The 20,054-nt window shown below is 32.1% G+C and overlaps 4 protein-coding genes across 4 annotated transcripts; 2 read left to right on the plus strand and 2 right to left on the minus strand.

Annotated features, from left to right (window-relative positions):
* The first annotated feature begins 7,299 nt into the window (after positions 1-7,299).
* LOC135949186 (putative nuclease HARBI1) lies at positions 7,300-8,547 on the plus strand. The gene is made up of 4 exons (XM_065498659.1): positions 7,300-7,406; positions 7,466-7,904; positions 7,974-8,118; positions 8,180-8,547. The coding sequence occupies exons 1-4, from the start codon at positions 7,300-7,302 to the stop codon at positions 8,545-8,547; spliced, it is 1,059 nt and encodes a 352-aa protein (XP_065354731.1).
* Positions 8,548-8,678: 131 nt separating this feature from the next.
* On the minus strand, positions 8,679-9,673 carry LOC135948972 (t-SNARE domain-containing protein 1-like). Its single transcript, XM_065498431.1, has 3 exons — positions 9,660-9,673; positions 9,418-9,604; positions 8,679-9,359 (listed from the first exon to the last, which is right to left on the minus strand). The coding sequence occupies exons 1-3, from the start codon at positions 9,671-9,673 to the stop codon at positions 8,679-8,681; spliced, it is 882 nt and encodes a 293-aa protein (XP_065354503.1).
* Positions 9,674-14,556: 4,883 nt separating this feature from the next.
* LOC135949188 (uncharacterized) lies at positions 14,557-15,721 on the plus strand. The gene is made up of 4 exons (XM_065498661.1): positions 14,557-14,692; positions 15,001-15,161; positions 15,257-15,373; positions 15,435-15,721. The coding sequence occupies exons 2-4, from the start codon at positions 15,030-15,032 to the stop codon at positions 15,612-15,614; spliced, it is 429 nt and encodes a 142-aa protein (XP_065354733.1). The 5' UTR covers positions 14,557-14,692; positions 15,001-15,029; the 3' UTR covers positions 15,615-15,721.
* LOC135949187 (tensin-1-like) lies at positions 15,691-17,679 on the minus strand. Its single transcript, XM_065498660.1, has one exon. The coding sequence runs from the start codon at positions 17,587-17,589 to the stop codon at positions 15,730-15,732; it is 1,860 nt and encodes a 619-aa protein (XP_065354732.1). The 5' UTR covers positions 17,590-17,679; the 3' UTR covers positions 15,691-15,729.
* Positions 17,680-20,054: the final 2,375 nt, after the last annotated feature.

A 20,054-nucleotide genomic window follows, 5' to 3' on the forward strand; every position in this document is an offset into this window, starting at 1 on the left:
CTATTCCTGTTCTCACTTTCACCATTCACCCTATTTTTGAAAGCATAATTACAACAATATAATATAAAATAAGATTTTGAAAATTATATAATTAAGGTTAAAAAATCACTTGTAAACATTTATAATTAGAAATGCTGAGAAAATTTGATACTATTGTTGTAATTATGCTTCCAAAAATAAGGTGAATGGTGAAAGATTGCAAATATCTGGTCAAAAAAATGTTGCGATTTTTCGTTTTCCCTGAAAAGCCAGTTCAAAATTTCGAACAGTTAAGTTTGCACATATCGAACACCCAGTTCAAAAGTGACACAACTCAAAATTAATTTGTCGCGTTATATAAACCCGAAAAATTAATTTTACGCTTAAACTATGCACAATATACTTGTTTATCTATACAAAAGATATCAGTGTATGTTGTTGTTTTTAACTGTGGATAAAAAAACACTAATGTCTTTCATTATGATTCAATTGGTATATATTTATTTTCGATTTCTGAAAAATTTAACTTTTGAGTTGCGTCACTTTTGAACTGGGTGAGCGATATGTGTTGTCCCACATTTGCATGTAAATCATGGTTTTTATGTTTTATGAAACAGTTACATATGTTGGCAATAATGTTCATGTTTATTATTTTAATTTAAGTTTTTTTTACTATTTTGACTTAACATTCATTCAACAACAACGCCAAACGAAACAGAACACCAAAAGAAAAAACAAAATACGCAAGGCAATGAAACCAACACACATCCAAACATACGTTTAATTGTATAAAAAACAACAACAACGCCAAAAGAAACAAAACACAAAAAAAAACCAAATACGCAAAGCTTGCACATCCAACCATACGTTTTGTTGTTTTTTTGTCAAAGCATGCAATACATTGTGTTTTTTGATGAAATTTTCAGAGGTTGTCTCGGATTTTTGCTCATATCTCCGTTATTTATGGACGGATTTTGCTGATTTTAAATAGCAAAATTTTCGAAAGTATGTCTGACAGAATTGTTGAAGATTTGGATCCCGGAGATATCTGGGGCCTTCAGAAAATTGATTTCAACAGACAGACGGACAGACAGACAGACGGACATGGCTTAATCGACTCCGCTATCTATAAGGATCCAGAATATATATACTTTATAGGGTCGGAAATGAAAAATGTATAAATTACAAACGGAATGACAAACTTATATATACCCTTCTCACGAAGCTGAAGGGTATAACAAGTAAGAAAGGGCTTGACCGACCATATAATACCCTACACCAAGTAAATGAGCAAGAAGCTTTTTCTTTTAAAATATCAATAATTTATATTTGATTTTCGAAATGGGCCTTATATGGGAGCTATGACCAATTATGGACCGATCACCATGAAGGTAGGTCGTGTGATTTATGTCTGTATGAAAGTTATTTATATTGAATTTGGTGTATATACCGACATTTTTAAGAGATTTATGCACGTTAAAGTGATTTTCCGAAGCGGGTCTATATGGGAGCTATTACTAATTATGGACCGATCGTAACAAAATTTGGTGACATGAATTTTGTATATATAAAACTTATTTGGAGCGAAATTTGTGTAGATACATATATATATTAAACATTTATGACCGATAAAGTCCAATTTCGAGAGGACATTTGAAATAGGTGAAATAATGGACCGATTTCAGCCAGTTTCAATAGACATGGTCCTTTGGTCGAAAAATAATATGTAGCAAATTTGATCGAAATATCTTCAAAATTGCGACCTGTACTCTGCGCACAAGGTTTACATGGACAGCCAGCCAACTAGCCATCCAGACGGACGGACATCGTCCGTTTGACATCTGCACAAACACATTATACACTCCCCACTATGGTGGTGTAGGGTATAAAAAGCAATCTATTTTTCAAGTTTGAAATTTAAACAAAGGAAGTAAAAACCTGTAATACAACAGTGAAAAATAAGTAAGACAAAATTTATTTTTGATAAAGTCAAAATATGCTATTAAACAGTAAAATATGCTCTAAAAACGCAAAATATGACATAAATATGCTCTTAAAACAAATATATGCCAAAAATGCATTTAAGGGTAACATATGCAAAAATATGCACTCATTTATGAGTGATTTTTCCAACCACAGTGGGAATACGTGTTACGTTTCTTCTCTTTACTTCTCTCATTGTTGTTTTGTCTAAAATTCTTGTTGTTTCTGCTTTCTCCCTTACTTCCTCGCTGCTTGATATATAATTAACTGCGCTAACGTCGACTTCGCCGCTCTTCGCTGCTAATTTTGTCTCAAATATCATTGCTTTACGCAAAGCTTCATCTGCCGTCAGCCGTTCATCCTCCTCACACATTCGTTCGAAAATTTTATCGGGAAGCCCCATTACAAATTGATTGAGAATAAATGCATCTAAGTTGTTGTCGAATTTAGTTTTTAGCTTTTTAACTCTTGCGTACCACTCTGCTACACTTTCACTTGAGTCTTTTGTGGCTCCATGGAATTTTTTTCTTTCGTGACATATAATTACTGGAGGCATATAGTGTGTATAAAGAAATGTACACAATTCTTTGTACGCCACACAGTGGTATGAGAATAAAAAAAGAGGGAAATAAATCTGTAACTTATAAACCCTTACGCCGATTTGAATGAAATTTCACATGCGCAAAGAGGAAGTGTAGCACCTACTAACTTTAACTGCGTCACTTTTTTTTGGCATTTTCTTCAGTGATGTTTAACTCCATTAAATGTAAATCAAGCTTTTGCTTCCAGATCGCCCATTTCTCTCTTGATGGTGTGAACTCCGGCAACAACGTTGCGTAATTTTGGTTTGGAGCTGTCATTAAGGTTTGGTTGGGGCTAGTGGTTATACCGCGTGTGGCAGAAGCACCTTCTGTCATATTGATGACTTTTGTGTTTATACTGCTTTTTGTTTAAAAATGTATTGCTTATATAAATTTCACTACTTTAGTGCAATTATGTATGTATATCCCGTGTGTAAATATTTATTTAGAAAACAGTTCATATACCTACTTAACCAGTTATTTTTCAATCTATGTTAAATTCTAGAACAATGATGTTCATTTCATTGTGCTTTCGCGCTGAGTAACAACACACATATTCTTGTTCTCTTTAAAAGAGCGTAACAAATGTCTCATTTTTTCAGAAATTCATTAAGCATTGTTGTTGGTTGGTTTTTGGACGAAGCAAAGCAAACACACGCGTTTCAATTACAAATGAACACAAAACAACAAAGTCAGAAATAAATAAAAAATTTTAGAGAATTTCGGTCGTATAATGTGTATTCTTTTATTTCCTTAAAATTTAAATTACATTCATTTAATAAATCGGTTATATCTGGCAAAAATTCTAAATCTAAACATTCTTTATTTTGTTCTTATTTTAAGTGTTTGACATTATGTTTGCTGGGTAGCTCTCTCACCAATACATCTTCATTTATATTTTTGAACATCACTGTTCTAGAACAGCATTTCTACATACATATCGCACTCGTTCAACAATACTGTATTAACTCAAAATTTTCAGTAGAGGGCAAAAACCATAGACAACAACTAGATAGGTAACTGAGAGCCAAAAACCTAAGTCTGTTGTCAAAAACCTAATTCATGAGAATGTATTGCATGTATTTTGTTTTTGTATCACCCGTATGTGTGAAAAGAGAGTAATTTTTTACTCTCTCCTTCCGTTCTATGCGTTTATTCCAGTGATGTTCAAAAATATAAATGAAGATGTATTGGTGAGAGAGCTATCCAGCAAACATAATGTCAAACACTTAAAATAAGAACAAAATAAAGAATGTTTAGATTTAGAATTTTTGCCAGATATAACCGATTTATTAAATGAATGTAATTTAAATTTTAAGGAAATAAAAGAATACACATTATACGACCGAAATTCTCTAAAATTTTTTATTTATTTCTGACTTTGTTGTTTTGTGTTCATTTGTAATTGAAACGCGTGTGTTTGCTTTGCTTCGTCCAAAAACCAACCAACAACAATGCTTAATGAATTTCTGAAAAAATGAGACATTTGTTACGCTCTTTTAAAGAGAACAAGAATATGTGTGTTGTTACTCAGCGCGAAAGCACAATGAAATGAACATCATTGGTTTATTCTATGGCAAAAACTGTTTGTGATTACATTTTAAGAGAATTTGAAAATCCGAATACATCATAGTAAGCAAATTCTATTTGAAAATATATTTACAATGTTTTTCTTTAAAATTTTGGCAATTATTGCAAAATAAATCTATTTTTGAGTTACTACAATTTTTCTGGAACTTCTCGATATTTTTTGTATTATTTTATCAACAAAACAGTATCAACTCAAAATACAACCAAATTTAAATAAAACAATTTGATTATTTTTAACTTGAATAAAGGCTCAATTCAAAATAATAAGGGTACTCATTTAAACGCTTAAGTTTCCCATTTGTTCAATTGTGCAAATTTGCGCGACGTGTTTCATGAACCCACCTCTTAAATGTTGTGCAAGTTTATACATTAAATTTCTCTCTATTTGATAAAAATGTCAAATAAAAATAAATTCAACAAAAGCTTTAAAAAAAGTTTTTCAAATTGTATAATTTTAAATTCTAGAAATGTTGAATGAAAATTAAATCTTTGGAACAAATGGTGGTATATATAGTTTGGAAGATTTTGTTTATATTCTAGCTGTTAGTTAATATTTTCATACACAATGCCATTTAATACAATCATTCTGTTCCAAAGTTACACAATTTTCACATGCACAAAATTTTTATATTTTATTTGATTTTTATATCTTATAAATAAAAGTAAACAAAAGCAGCTGATTCATCAAATGCACAATAAATTCAAGTTTGCGGGTCTAAATTGTCGCGCAAACTTATCGGAGTTGTGCAAACGATTTTCCATACATTTTTTGACAGTTCATTTGCGAAAGTGTAAAAATGCACAGATTGCACAGTTTGCGAGGCATTTAAGCGTTTACATGAGGACCCTTAATAAATTTTTTTATGAAAATATACGATGTATTTCTATTTAAATTTTTGTATTAACTCAAAATAATACCTTTTTGTTGATACAAGGTAGTCACTAATTATCACGAAAATGGTCTCAAACGTGGTTTTTGAGATGAAAGAGTAATCGGAATACGTTGAAATTTTTTTTTTTTGCAATAAGTGAATTTTTAAAAATTTTCAGTTAATATAGTATTGTTGAACGGGTGCGATATGTTTTTTAATTTTTTCAAATTATAAAAGTAAAGCAAAACTTCCCATACACAAAGGGTTTTTGCTTTGAAATGCCGAATTTTGTGCCAACAAAGCGTCATATGAGAGAAGTTTTGCTTTACTTCTTTAATTTGAAAAATGTTCCGCTGAGGCACACCGATTGCTCAGCAAATATGTTCCATCGGTTTAAACGTTGCGAAGTGGAGATTTTGACATGTCTAGCGAAAAAAGTTTGAAACCCAAGAAATTACTCAACAAGAGATTGCAAAATCATTGGGACCTACTCATCCAAAAGCAGGGAATTGACGAATTGAAGCTAAGAGACCTTGTATGACGATATTTTATGTCTGAATTGCTGCTTAAACGCTATAAAAAAATATATTTTTGCACCGAATCATTACTTGCGATGAAAAATGGATCCATTGAGATACCCCGAATTGTAAGGGATCGTATGTGACGCCCGGCCAATCATCCGAATCGACACCAAAGCCAAATATCCATGGCGCTAAGGTTATGCCGAACACAACTGATTCGTTTGAAGCGAACATTGGTCGAAAAACTCCCAGAATATGCGGCCGGACATGAAGCTGTTATATTCCATTATGACAACACTCGGGCACATGTTGCAGTAACTGTTAAAAACTACTTAAAATAAAGTGGTTGGGAAGCTTTTTTTTTCACCCGCTTTATAGTCCAGACCTTGCCCCGTCAGACTACTATTTGTTTCGATCGAAGCAGAACGCTGTCTCTGCAATACGCTTCACTTTAGAAGAGAGTATCCGATATTTGCTTGATTCGTTCTTGCCTCAAAAGATGAGTAGTTCTTTTGCCTCGGAATCCATATGTTGCCAGAAAGATGGGTAAATGTCATAGCTAACAATGGTCAATTCTTTGAATAAATTTATATTGTACAAATGTTTCAAAATAAAAGCCAAGCATTTTAAAAAATCCCGCATTTTTTAGCCATACACCCAATATTTTCCAATATATTTTTTGTATGGAAAATTTCCAAATCTAGTTAAAGTAGCAAACAAAAAAACAAAACATGTTACTTTTTTTATACAGGACGAACTTTTCTTTTATTTAACTCTATTATAAGATTTGGACTTTTATTGTATAAATTTACAATTTGGTGAAAAATCCATATTAAGATAGTTGAGGTATAATTTATTACATTTTGTCCCGCGTTTGAAAATCCAGCCATATTTCACCTATTTTTTTAAATTGTCCCGCTTTTTACAAAAATAAAACTGGCAACCCTATTATGCACGCGGTTTTTTACTCTTCTTTTGTCCTCGTGGCCAGTGTAATATCGTGAGGTAAAGAACAACCTCTTCTCAATGTAGTTGATTATTGAATACTTTTATTTCATTCTTCTTAATTTCTATTCTTCATTAGTTGACATACGAGAAGCGCTGCCAGATTTATAACTTATTCTAATTGAACAATTCAGCTGAGACATATGAATATAACAGTGATATATGTATGTGTTTGCTCTGTGATATAATTTAGTCGTATTTGATAATATCAAAAGCGAAAACTTTAATATACATATCGAGGGCCTATATTCAAAACCCTCTATCTTAAAATACACAACATTTCAGGAGTGCCAAAAAACTGTTTTTTTCGCGTATTACTTGAGTTAGTAAAATTCGGTATTCTACCATATTTTTTTAAAGCAACTACTGAATCTCACATATAATCGGTTTTTAAAATTTTGCATTCTTGGGGACTTTATGATAGATAGATAGCCTGTTTCACGATGTCGAAAGAAAATCTAATCGAACGAAAGCAAGTCACTCGAATTCTAATCAATTTGGGTTTCACTATTTCGAACGCTTTCGTTCGCTTCCACTTACGTGTGTCAATTTGTATTGTTTACGTCAAAGTGATGCCAGATCGACAATTTTAATATTTTTTTGCGATTTCTTTTCAAAGTACTTAAAAAACTACTAATTTGTATGTAGATAAATACAAATTTGAAATAAAAACAAAACAAAAAAAAAGGTAAACAAAAACATTTAAAAATAAAATAAATTGAAAGTCAATAAAAAAATAAATAAAAGTGAATTTTTTGCTTTGTAACAATGGATTTAACAATCGCAGTCCATTTTTTGGAGGATCAGGACAGTGTTCAAATAAATCGGAGGGAACTAAGAGATATGTACAACGTCTTGGAGCTACCCACAAGTCAGTAAGTACATACCTACATATGTAAGTTATGAAGATTTTTTTATATGTATATTTTATTAGATTTGTTGCAAATTTCCGGGTTTCTAAAGACATTTTCTGTGTGTTACTGCAAAAGTTTCAAGAAACATGCTCGCCAAATTACAGAAGCACCTTTATACGTGCAGACGTAAAACTCGCAACCTTTTTACGTTTTTTGGCCACCGGAAGCTATCAGCAGTCAGTTGGAAATGAGGTAATTTCCTCTTCATGTAAAACGTCAGTCTGCAGGATTATTGCAGAGTGTTTGGACTTTTTTGAAAACCATATTTGTGAAAACTGGATTAAAATGGTTCGCCCTGAGGACGAACATAAAAACAAACAAGAATTTTATGGCGCCACCGGCTTTCCTGGAGTTATTGGGTGTGTGGACGGAACGCACATCCGTATTAAATCTCCAGGAGACGAACAAAAACATTTGTACTACAATAGAAAAGGGTACTACAGTATTAATGTTATGGTGGTAAGTTTTTACTGCACTTACATATGTCACAGATTACCCAATTTCATTCAAATTTATTCTATTTTTAAGATTTGCGATCAGAAAACGTATATTATGTACGTCGATGCTAGACATCCTGGTGCTAATCATGATGCATTTGTATGGGAGTATAGTGTTATTAATCAAAAACTACAGGACAGTTTCGAAAACGGGAAAAGAAACACTTGGATTCTTGGTATGTTAAATATTTTAAGCTCAAAATATATCAGTTTTCACAATTTTTATTTTCAAAATAGGAGACGCTGGTTATAAGTTGAAACCCTACCTAATGACACCATTTAGAAAACCCAATAACCCACATGAAAGGCGATACAACAAAAAGCACACAAGTACGCGAAATGTGGTTGAGCGTTGCTTTGGTGTGCTGAAAAATAGGTTCAGATGCATCATAGGATCACGAGGGCTGCACTACAATCCTGCAAAAGTAACAAAAATTATATATGCATGTTGTGCACTTCACAACATGTGTATATTTTATAAATGTATTGAACCGGAAGATGTCGAGAGATTGGTAGAAGAAGTGACAGAAGAAGTGGAAGAAGTTGAAGAAGTTGATGAAGAAGAAGCAAATGCAATAAGGAGAAATATTGCCATGAATTTATAAAAAAATCCAAAATAAATATGTACATAATTATTTAGTACACAAATTCTGTTTATTAAAAAAAATAAATTAAGGAATTCAAAATTTAACACTAAACTAATATATTTACATAAAAAATTAGTTATAAAACTTGCTTATTTTTTTGTATTTAGCAGATAGTTTTGTAAGACATTTTCTATTCGTTTGGTTGTTTCTACAATTGCCTTCATGCTGGCTGCTGTTGCTTCGGCGGCATCTGCGCTTCTTTTTGCTGCTTCAGCCTGTGCCTCGGCAGCATCAGCCAACCTTTTAGCAGCATCAACCTGCTCCTTGACTGTTGCAGCACTTCGCTCAGCCACTCTAAGTTGACGGCGAATTAAAGCTATCTGTTCGTCGACAGTTCTTTTCCTTTTTTTGGCAGAGGAACAGCCTGCTTGCTCGTTCTCACTGTCACTTCGGTAGACTTGCTTGAGTTGTTCTTGGGTCTGCAGCAGTTGTTGTCTGTGTGGCATTTGTTTTTCAGCACTTGGTTGCCTTTCTTCAACTCTGCTTGGTGTGATCACCGCCACTGCTTTGCTGTTTCTTGGCGGTGTCTCCACTAAGGATTGGAAGCAGTCTTCAATTGACGTCTGATTGTCTTGGGGCACACTTTTTGCGGTACTCCCTCCATATACAGGACCACTGGGCACAGCTGAGGACAAAAATAATGTCCTGTCTATTATTTGCTCCAGTTCCGTCAAATGGCTGTGTCTGTAGAGACCACCACCGGTTTCCAGCAGGCTTTTTTTGTTATCTCCCAGTTTCTTTTTTGTTCGAGACTTTAAATCTGCCCAGGTCTGTAAATAAAACATTTGGATCAGATATTACCGTTCACAGAAACATCATCATACAAACCTTTTTCCATTCAGCAAGAGTACGCGTAGGAGGTCCAAGGGAATTTAGTTTTTCGCACAAACTCTTCCACTCTTCATCTGCTGAACGCTTACTTGCTCCGAACACCGGTGAACCCTTGGCAAATTCTGGATTTTCTTCCATATGGCGTACCAGAGTCTGCAGCTGCTGCATTGTTGATTTTTTTAAACTAAATTAAAAATTGTAAAAAAGTACATATTTGAATTTATTTAATTTTTACTTACCATTTATTATCCATTGCAAATTAAATTTCTATAAATTTACAATTTTTCACTACGAAAACAAAACAGCAAGTGACCGATTTTGACATTTACGTTCGCAGTTGACAACATGTTCGAAATAGAGAAACAGAATTTTGTATGAAAATGTTTACGTTTTCGTTCGAATCATCGTTCGAGTCATTGTTCACATAAAGGTAGAGATAGTGAAACCCAAATCAGTTTTCTTTCGCGTAGAATGCGAACGAAAGCTTTTTTTCGATATCGTGAAACAGGCTAAGAGGGTTTTTCTTCTCAAAATATTGAATGTGTATGTATGAAAATGATAATATAGAGCATTTTTCATTTTAATAAAATTAAATTATTTTGATTTCATTTGATTGGTGTAAATTATCGTAATATAATAGGTGGCACTTTAAAAGTAAAATATTTCCATGGTAATTTAATTCAGAATCGGCATTCGCTATTTTGATAAATGATTGAATAATGTAAAATTCATGTTCAGCATGCAAAAATTAGTAAGAAAACATGAATTGCAAGATGAAATTATTTAAAAAAAATCCAAGCTACATTGAAATTTTTTATAAGAATTTCCGGTTTCACGCAACTTTGATATATTGCAGTACTGCTATGTCACAATGCTTAGATTTTCCCATTTTCACTAATTGGCTTAAACAAAAGAAATTACTTTTATGTTGGAATGTACTTTAGAACACTCTTCTTACCTTTTATACTTAAAATAATAACTTTTAGAATATGTTTATTTTCTAATTAGACTTGCCAACCGTCCCGTTTTCGACGGGACAGACCAGTTTTAGAGTCGAATGTCCCGTGTCCCGGCGATACTCTGAACGGGACGCCATTTGCCCCGTTTAAAAAAAAAACATAACTTTTTCATTAATTACCACAAAAAATATAAAAAAATCAAAAATTGGAAATACCGATAAACAAGGATGCTTTATTTTCTGAAATATAGTATTTTCTAAAAACTGAATATCACTATTTAACAATATACATAGGTACTTAGTGCATTAACTTCTATGAGTTTCAATAAACTCATTAGTAAACATTATTTAACTTTCATGAAAAATAAATGGCACGATACTCGCTCTAGTATGCTTGTACCTTTAGTTAAAGGTGAGTTGTTGGTCCATTGAAATGGACTGAGTTTGTTGAATTTATTACTTCAAATAATAATAAAAAAGCTGATAAAAGCGATTAAAAATGTAAATTTTAAATTATGGACTGAAATAGGTAAACTTTATTAAATAACCCGCTTCGCTTCGTTACTCCTACGTAGTAAAATAAAAAAATTTTAAAGATTTTATAAACTATTTTTTTAATGAGGTGAAACAAATTAGGTAAAATTATAAAAAATAAATTTTCAGACAAAGTTTGAAGAATCTCGCAATTTTAATTATACAGATATTCAAAATTTACTATGTACTTTGAATGGAAAGTTTCACACCCACTGTTCCGATCTAGACCATTTTAGCTAAACTCTGTACAGTGATAAGAATTTGATTCATACAAAATTTAAATACATTACAATTATAGTACTCCAGATATTCGAAATTAACTATATACTTTGTATGGGAGGTGTCACTAATCCAATCCCGACCATTTTACAGCCAAACTATGTAAAATGATAAGTGGGCTATTAAACAAGTTTGAGGAATCTCGCAATTATAGTTCTGAAAATATTTATTTTCCTTTGTGTGGTAGGTGACTTAAACCTTGTTCCGATTCTTCCCAATTTGGTTAAACTTCATGTCGTGATATGAAATTGATTCATATAAAGTTTGAAGAATTTCACAATTATAGTACTCCAGATATTTGAAAATAACTATTTACTTTAAAAAATTCAGTCTCGCCAATTTTCAGCTAAACTCCGTATAGTGACAAGAATTTGATTCATACAAAGTTTAAATACTTCACAATTATAGTACTCCAGATATTCGAAATTAACTATTTACTTTGTATGAGAGATGCCACGCCCACTAACACAATAATATTTTCACCCAAAAAATGTAGAATAGTAAGGGTGATATTAGGGCAAAATTTTAAGACTTCCACAATTATAGTTCTCCAGATATTCGAAAATAACTATTTACTCCTGTATAAAGTTCAAAGACTTTCACAGAAATAGTTCTCCAGATTTCACACAATTAAAATTAATGTGTTATTGTTGATTTTAATAAATAAAATAGGATAATAACACTGCTTCAAAATAACACTTTTTGTCAGAACTTGAAAAGCGACCTAATGGAGGTTGTATGCCTAGGTGAGGAAATGCTAAAACCGTTTTCAAAGATTTTGAACACCCTCAAAATTTTGAGTTATTTTGAAACAAGTGTTTTAGGGTAGGTAGTACTTCAATACCTCTAACTCAGACATTTTAAAACCGATTTCAAAATTTTAAAAAATAATCTAAGAAATTGTTTAAGTTATTAAAAAAGTTAAATGTTTTATTTTATTTTTTTTCGTAATTTTTCAAATTCAACAATAGTTATTTTAATTTTTTTCTATGAAAACCAAATTTTTTTTGCACAGTGCTTTAAAGACAGATTTATATAGACAATTATTTATTAAAATCGGTTTATATATTTGCAAAAGTTATTAAACTTTTTCGAAAAAAGTTTTTTTACATTTATATGCGCTGGGGGAGAAAATACTCAAAAAAGCTAGGTACTGTGTTCAAAATTGCGTGCGAAATGCTGTCAAACTACATATAAAATATTTGGAATGAAATATATGCGAAATAATTTCGCAAAAGTTGTACTCTGTTTTTATTGTGGAAAACATGTGAAATACATCTGGCAACCTTATTTTTCCACACGAAATAACATACGCAGCACTTCTTTCGCACGAAATTAAAAGCAACAGCAAGCTGTCAAACTGCATATAAAATTTTTCGCATGAAAAAACCATGATTTTTCACAAATATGAACAGAGTACTAGGCTAAAGGTATTAATGAAAAGTTGAATAACTTTTACAGTTTTCATCCGATTTGAAAAATTAAAACCATGTTTTATTAAGAACTTTTCTTTATACATTGATATAAATTTTTATAAGCTTTCACTTATAACTTACAAATGTATCAATAAATGCACGTCATTTTGAAGTGTAATAAGTTTTCTTTCCCAAAATGTTAAAAAAAATAAAAATTGAACAAAAACTGACTGAGTTACAGATCGATAAGTTGAAAAACATCACTGTAAACGGTTTTTTCAGAATAACTTCTGAATTTGAAGGTGTTTCTGAAATTTGTTGACACAATTTGTAATGTACAGCAAGTCCTATAACCCACGCTAGGTCATTTTCCATGTTTTTTCCATCGTTCTCTGATCATTTAGTGGTGTCCCGTTTTGGAAATTTCAAAATGTGGCAAGTCTATTTCTAATTGATGCGCTGTCCTTATTATTTCGCACAGCTAAAAACAGCCTCTCAACAATTAATAATTTGTTATTTATCAGCATTTCTCTCATTTTACTATTTGGCTGATTTTTTTATTCGATTCGAAATTTTCAGGAGATGGTTTGTAAAGAAAAAAATTCCTGGTAAAACTCTGAAATTTTAAGTTTTTAATATATTCTTATTTTTAACATTGAATATGAATAGGAGAAATGGGAAAACGGAAAAAACTTCCGGGGATTTTGTTCATAATTGAGCTGATTTTTCACTTCTCATTTTTCTTAATACGAGAAAACCATCAATCTTTAAATGAATATGTATTGATTGTTTTTTGATTAATAACACGGTGCTACGATGGAAAAAAACTTGGAAAACGGCCTAGCGGTCTTGCTGAGTACACTACAAATTGTCTCTAAACATTTCAGAAACACCCTCAAATTCAGAAGTTATTCTGAAAAAACCGTTTTCAGTGATGTTCGTCGACTTATCGACCTGTAGCTTAGTCAGTTTTTGTCCGACTTTAAATTTTTTAACGGGTTTGTAAAGAAAACTGATTACGCTTTAAAATGACGTGCATTTTTTGAAGAAGCTTAGGTTTTCTCTAGAAGCTTAGGTTTATTGCAAATGTTTAAAAAACAGTATTCAAATATGGAATTTTTTTAAGATATCGGAAAAAGTACCATTATTTACCCAATTTTACAACTTTCAATCGAATTCCGGAACGTGTTCTAGTTATCCGATTGCACTTAAATTTTGCACTAATTAGTTTTAGCTGCTAATGAACAAAAGAAGACCCATCGAAAGCAAATCTATTTTTTAAGGGCATGTCTAATACCTACATATATAGAAAATTTAGTTCTTAACAAAACATGGTTTTAATTATTCAAATCGGGTGAAAATTCTAAAAGTTATTCAACTTTTAATTAACACCATTTTTAGTATTTTCTCCCCTAGCGCATATAAATCAAAAAAACAAAAAACTGTAGAAAAAAAATATTTGTAAAATTTTGAATTTACAAGGTAAATTTTTTCGAACTTTTTTCAAAAAAGTTTAATAACTTTTGCAAATATAAACCGATTTTATAAACTTTTTATAAAAACTTACGCAATTTTTTTTTATATACATTTTGTGCATACATTTTATGAAAGCTTAATTCTTTGTCTATCCATAATTGTTTATAATTTTGAAATCGGTCTAAAAACCTACTCAAAAACTGTTTTTTTCAAAATATCTCAAAATTTTGAGGGTGTTTCAAAATCTTTGAAAACGGTTTTAGTATGTCCTCACCTAGGCCTACAACCCCCATTAGGTCGCTTTTCAAGTTCTGACAAAAAGTGTCATTTTGTAGCAGAGTGTAATTGTTTCACTTGTTGTTGCATACATATATGTAATAAAAACTGCATAATAGCTTTTCAAGCAATAAATTGATAAAAATTTGAGTTATTTTTTCTTTTACTGAAATTTTTGTGTTTTAATTCTATATGAAACACAAATCATTAATAAATTTCTTGTCAAAATAAGAAAAATTAGTAGTCATTTTTAAAACTTCGAGGCACATTCGGCACGGGAAAGAGCTAAAACTTTAACAATCGTATTTTTACACTAAATGACACAATTCTAGACGTGAGCATCTATAAAAATCGAAAATCGATTTTATAAAACCACCATAATATGCACATATCGTCTTTGCGCCAATAAAAATGTTCATGTGTAATTTAAAACAAATTTTCATTCGACTATCTGAAACCCTTACTGCCAAACTATTCTCAATTATGTCCATTGGTTCCAAAGTTATCAAAAATATAAATGTGTAGTTTTACATGTTATTCAACTATTGGATTTTTTGTTGGCGCATCGACGATATTTATTTACATTTTATGACATCAAAATTGATTTGATTTTATGATATTTTTTATTAATTATTTAATTAGTCTATTTTGATAACTATAAGTAAGATACAATGGATAAACGGCCAAAATTAGATTGTAAAGGAAATTGGGATTCGGAATCTGTTAAGAATTACACCTCATTAAATCAGATTAAGAAGCAGTTGCATGGTGGTAATTGGTCATATTTATGTCGGCATCCAGAAGTAAGACAACAGAGATACATACATACATATGTACATAGTTCAAAATTGAAATGTTTGTATATTAATCGAATTTTCCTGTTTTGTTATGCACTTAGTTGAGGGCTATAATACGTGTATTTCTCCATGAACTTATCAACAAACAACCGGAAAATATTAATGAATTTTCAGCTGCTCTATTTAATTGCAACAACTCTCCTCTGCTTGTTACCAAAGTTTGTTTTCAATGCATATTTATTTTTTTATATACAATTCAGTGTCAAATGTAACTTACAGATCAATCAACAGTTGAGACGGGTCAATGAGAATCTAAAGCAAAGTCGCTGGTCCCAATACGATGGCGAAATGTTTTTCTCAGAAATAGACTCAACACATTCGCTACTTTCAAGAGCCTCAATCGGTACCGACATAGACAACATGCTTCGCTATGCAATGTTAATGAGAGATAGAAAGTAAGAACTTTACATTGAATTTAAACTTTATTGCAATAATACAAAATCGAAATGTAATAAATAAATAAATAAATAAATAAATAAAAAAGTAGTATGTGGTTACTAAAACAACACTTATTCTATAACATTTGATGACTATTCTTATTGAATCGCAGCACCTTGTGGGCGAATGATACTATCGCTGAAGCTGGCTGTGTTGAAGCAAGGTCACAAAATATGTGACACTGATTGTCTCTGCCGCCAGTAGGGGGACGTGCCACAAATGCAAATATGGATTTATTGAGGGTGCGTTCGAATCCGGCATCGTATGTTAAAACAGTATAAAAGCGATTATCGGGATCCATGGCGATATGGGAAATGTTGTTTGGTGTATAATGTCGCCGAAAGAACATTAGTCTCTTGTTGTCTGTCAGTGTAATGCCGTTTTGCGATACCTTGAAATGTACTTCTATAGGTGACGGTAAAGCTGATTGTGCATACATTTCATGGACTGTTTTGCGTATGGCTTCGTCACCGGTCAATGACTCCATATTCATGCTAAATAAGTATAAAACGTTGCAAGCAGCTCCTTGTTCAAGCAATTGTTTTTGACTGTGAATCAGTTCGGCATCTTCGGGCGTGAGCATTAAGTCTCTAGTCGGTATAATGAGTTTGCAGGGCAGAGCCAGCTGATTGATAGAGTGCTGGTAGACTAAGGCCGATAGTGACGTAAACGTGGGTTCATTGGAACAACCTTTTAGTCGTACTCCTCGAGTAGTTGGTTCTAAAAGAAAATGGCGTACTAGTACATCGCTGTTCGTATTCGTTTCAGGTACTGCTACACCCTGTGGGGGTTTATACACCCTTAATACCAAACCAAAGGCATTTTTGTATGTTGTTGAGTTGCGTATGATAAATGTTCCAGGTGGAGCTTGTCGTAGTAGAGCAACGGCTTCCTCTCGTGTCATATGTGGTTTATACCAATATTCCGATGAATCTCTGGCAAATTTCACTAAATGTGGTGCCACATCATGTGGTGTTTCTGGATTATTTTTGTTAGCGACTTTCGCCTTTTGGTTACTCGAAATTAATGCAGGTAGCTTGAGAGGTGAACGACGTTCTTTAGTGTTGATCGTTACCGTTTGCTCTCGCTGAAGTGAGGGGGAGCCAGGTGTTACCATGGGGTAGGGACTAACACAACGTTCTTCAATTGTAGATTTGTTTGATACTGGGAAAGCTGGTGTTTCCGGCCGACCAGGTTCAGCTAGTATAAGTGCAGGTTCGTACTTACTGGGTGCCTCAACTACAGCTGTAGACATGCCACATTTACTGGTATTATCATGATCTTTTTCATCCGGCAAATCGATTGTCTCAACATGTTTGACTATCTCTCTACAGAGATTTTCCTTATAACCGTCAGTTGCATCATATGACTTGAACTGCAAGGTTCGTTTGTTTAATTTCTCTTGAAGTTCGTCCAAATCTTTTTGTATGGCAGCATTTTGAGCCTCCTTAAGGGCATGGTTTTGTTCTCTCAATGACTGTTCTCTACGTTCTCTTAACATTTCCTCAAATTCTTCACGTGACGGTGTCTTCTTCAAAACCGGTCTCGATGGAGAAATGCTCGGACGTCCGGATCTTCTCAACATTGAGGGACTAGGAGGTAACATAGCTGGTGCCTTATTAGCTTTTGGAGACTCTGGTAGCTCTTCGATACTGACATGATTAAAATCACGCCTCTGTACAGGAGGACTAGGTGGTAGAAAATGTGATGTTTTAGGGGCCTTTGAAGACTCTGGCAGTTCCTCTATATCTACATGGTTAAGATCACTTCTTTTGAAACCTTTTGGTAAGTTGCCATATGTAAATGGCTGTGCATGTTCTCTGGCATGATAAGGAATTTCATTTTCACTATCGTCCGATTCGCACGATATTTCATAATTCAACTTGATATCATTTTCACTTAAAAGCGGATTTCTTGATGTTTCTATTGTGGTCATTTAATAATTTTACCGAATTAGAAGCAAAAAAAAAACACTTTTATTTTATAAATGGAAACAAATTTCAAAAGCAACAAAATAAAAAAATAAATACTCTTTCGTTTTAAAATAGCACGATGCGCCTAGATCGCAAAGCTTCTCGAGATATACTAAATTAATTAGAGCACACGTTCGTTTGCCATCTGTTTTGCTGCGACTTTTCCACTGCCAATATTTAGTGAGCATAGATCTACATATGTACATATATACAAGCACACATATGCCCAAGCAGATTTGATTAGATTTCTATTGCATGTATGTATGTGCGTTTATTTCAAAATTACTATGTGATTCCGTTTAGTACATCAAAAACACCGAGAACATTGGCGCTCTAACGTCCACTCACGAACAGTGGAGCACAAATCCGGACATTAATTTTAAATGTGTATTGGATTATGAAGATTATTTAGCATGCACTCTTTACATTATGCAGAGTACATATTTTTCATCAAATGATTCAGAATAAATTCAATGACGCACAATAAATGCGATTCTTATAAATTTGACGTTTTAAAGAAATTCAGATTATAAGGTATAGCAGTGGTCGTCACTCATAGCCACCAGGCGCCGAACACGATCTACTATTTAGATATTCAAAACAATCTTTAGTTTTATTTGTCAGCGTTTTTAATTTTTTTTTAGTTGTTCTGAATTTTACTCGTATTCTACACAAAATTATCTTTTATTTGACATCAATTTTGTTGATCTAAATTCCAGGATATATTGATGATATCACAAGGATGTTGAAAATTATTTTTTTTCAGTTTCATCCTTATATGTTTGACCTATGGTAAAAGGGTTAAAAATTTGTTTGCGAAATACAATAAAAACATATCAATAAACTAATTTATATAAAACAAGTAAGAGAGCTATATTCGGCTGTGCCGAATCTTATATACCCTTCAACAAATTTTACTTCAAAATACAAATTTTAAATATTTTTTTCCAAAGTTGTTTTTTTAATTTTTTGGAAAAAGAAATTTTTCGAATTGTTCTTTTAAATTTAAAAATTTTATTTTTATAAATTTTAATTTTTTTTTTGGTGAAAAAAAAATTCGGGTTAAAATATATTTTTCCGATTTTGACCCATTGTAGGTTCAACTTACTATGTCGTTGCAAAGGTCTTTGAAATATCTATCATTAGATTATTGTCCATATTGTCTATATTAATGACTTAGTAATCCAAATATAGGTGAAAAATAGGTAAAAAAGCGAGGTTGTCCTGGTTTTTTCCTCATACCTCAGCCATTGGTGGACCGATTTCGCTGATTTTAAATAGGAATTTTCTCGAAAGCATGTCTGACAGAATTATTGAAGATATCTGGGGTCTTCAGAAAATTGATTTCCACAGACAGACATACGACGGACATGGCTTAATCGACTCCGCTATCTATAAGGATCCAGAATATATATACTTTATAGGGTCGGAAAATTGTATTGTGGAAATTACAAATGGAATGCCAAACTTATATACATATATACCCTTCTCACGAAGGTGAAGGATATAAAAATTTAAATTTTCAATATTTTTCGCATGTTTTTCTTATTAAAAAAACACCTACATGATTATACTTAAACTAAAGATTTATTTTTGTATAGTTACACTAGTTTACAAATCAAACATTTTTGTTTGCTCATGGAATGAAACTTATATTTTTGAGAAGAGCTAGGGACGCTAGTTAATTGACCATTTTTAGTTTCCCACCTATACGTCAAAATTTTGAGATATGTATATGGGTTTTTATTTTTCACCTGCCCTGAGTACTACTAATGCATACTGTAGTGTACCGAATTGTGGTAATTAAGTATTTACATCGTATTTGGGTACTCAACACTCTGCCGAAGCTACTAAATACTTTCAGAGTTGTATTTTTTTTGACAAAATCCAAAATAAATACTGTTTAAAAGTACATCTTTCCTGTAGATAAACGTTAATAAATCGCTATTAAATACAAAACTCTAAAGTATACTTTTATAAAAACTATTTTAAAATGTCTTCTAGAAAGTGTAAAATAAACCTAGACCATTTTTTTTTATTTGCGGAAAAATAATTCAGTCAAATCGAGGTTTTCCTATAACACAAACAGTGCAAAATGCTTATTTACATTGAAAAATTTCGTAAAAGCTTTAGATAAGACAAGACCAGCATTTCAATTTTTATGCAGCGTGTTCCCGAGTCTTTCTGAGGCTAAATTAAAAGAAGGGATATTTGTGGGTTCTCAAATAAGAAAAATTTTGGGTGATACAAAATTTTAGTGTCTATTAACCGATGTTGAAAATGCAGCATGGAATTCTTTTAAAATTGTTGTTCAAGAATTTTTGGGGAATAATAAAAGTCAAAATTACAGAGATATTGTTGCGAATTTATTACATAATTTAGAACTGATGGGTGTAAATATATCTCTCAAAATTCACTTTTTACATTC

The sequence above is a fragment of the Calliphora vicina genome, chromosome 1 (genome assembly GCF_958450345.1).
Source record: "Calliphora vicina chromosome 1, idCalVici1.1, whole genome shotgun sequence".
Classification (NCBI taxonomy): domain Eukaryota; kingdom Metazoa; phylum Arthropoda; class Insecta; order Diptera; family Calliphoridae; genus Calliphora; species Calliphora vicina.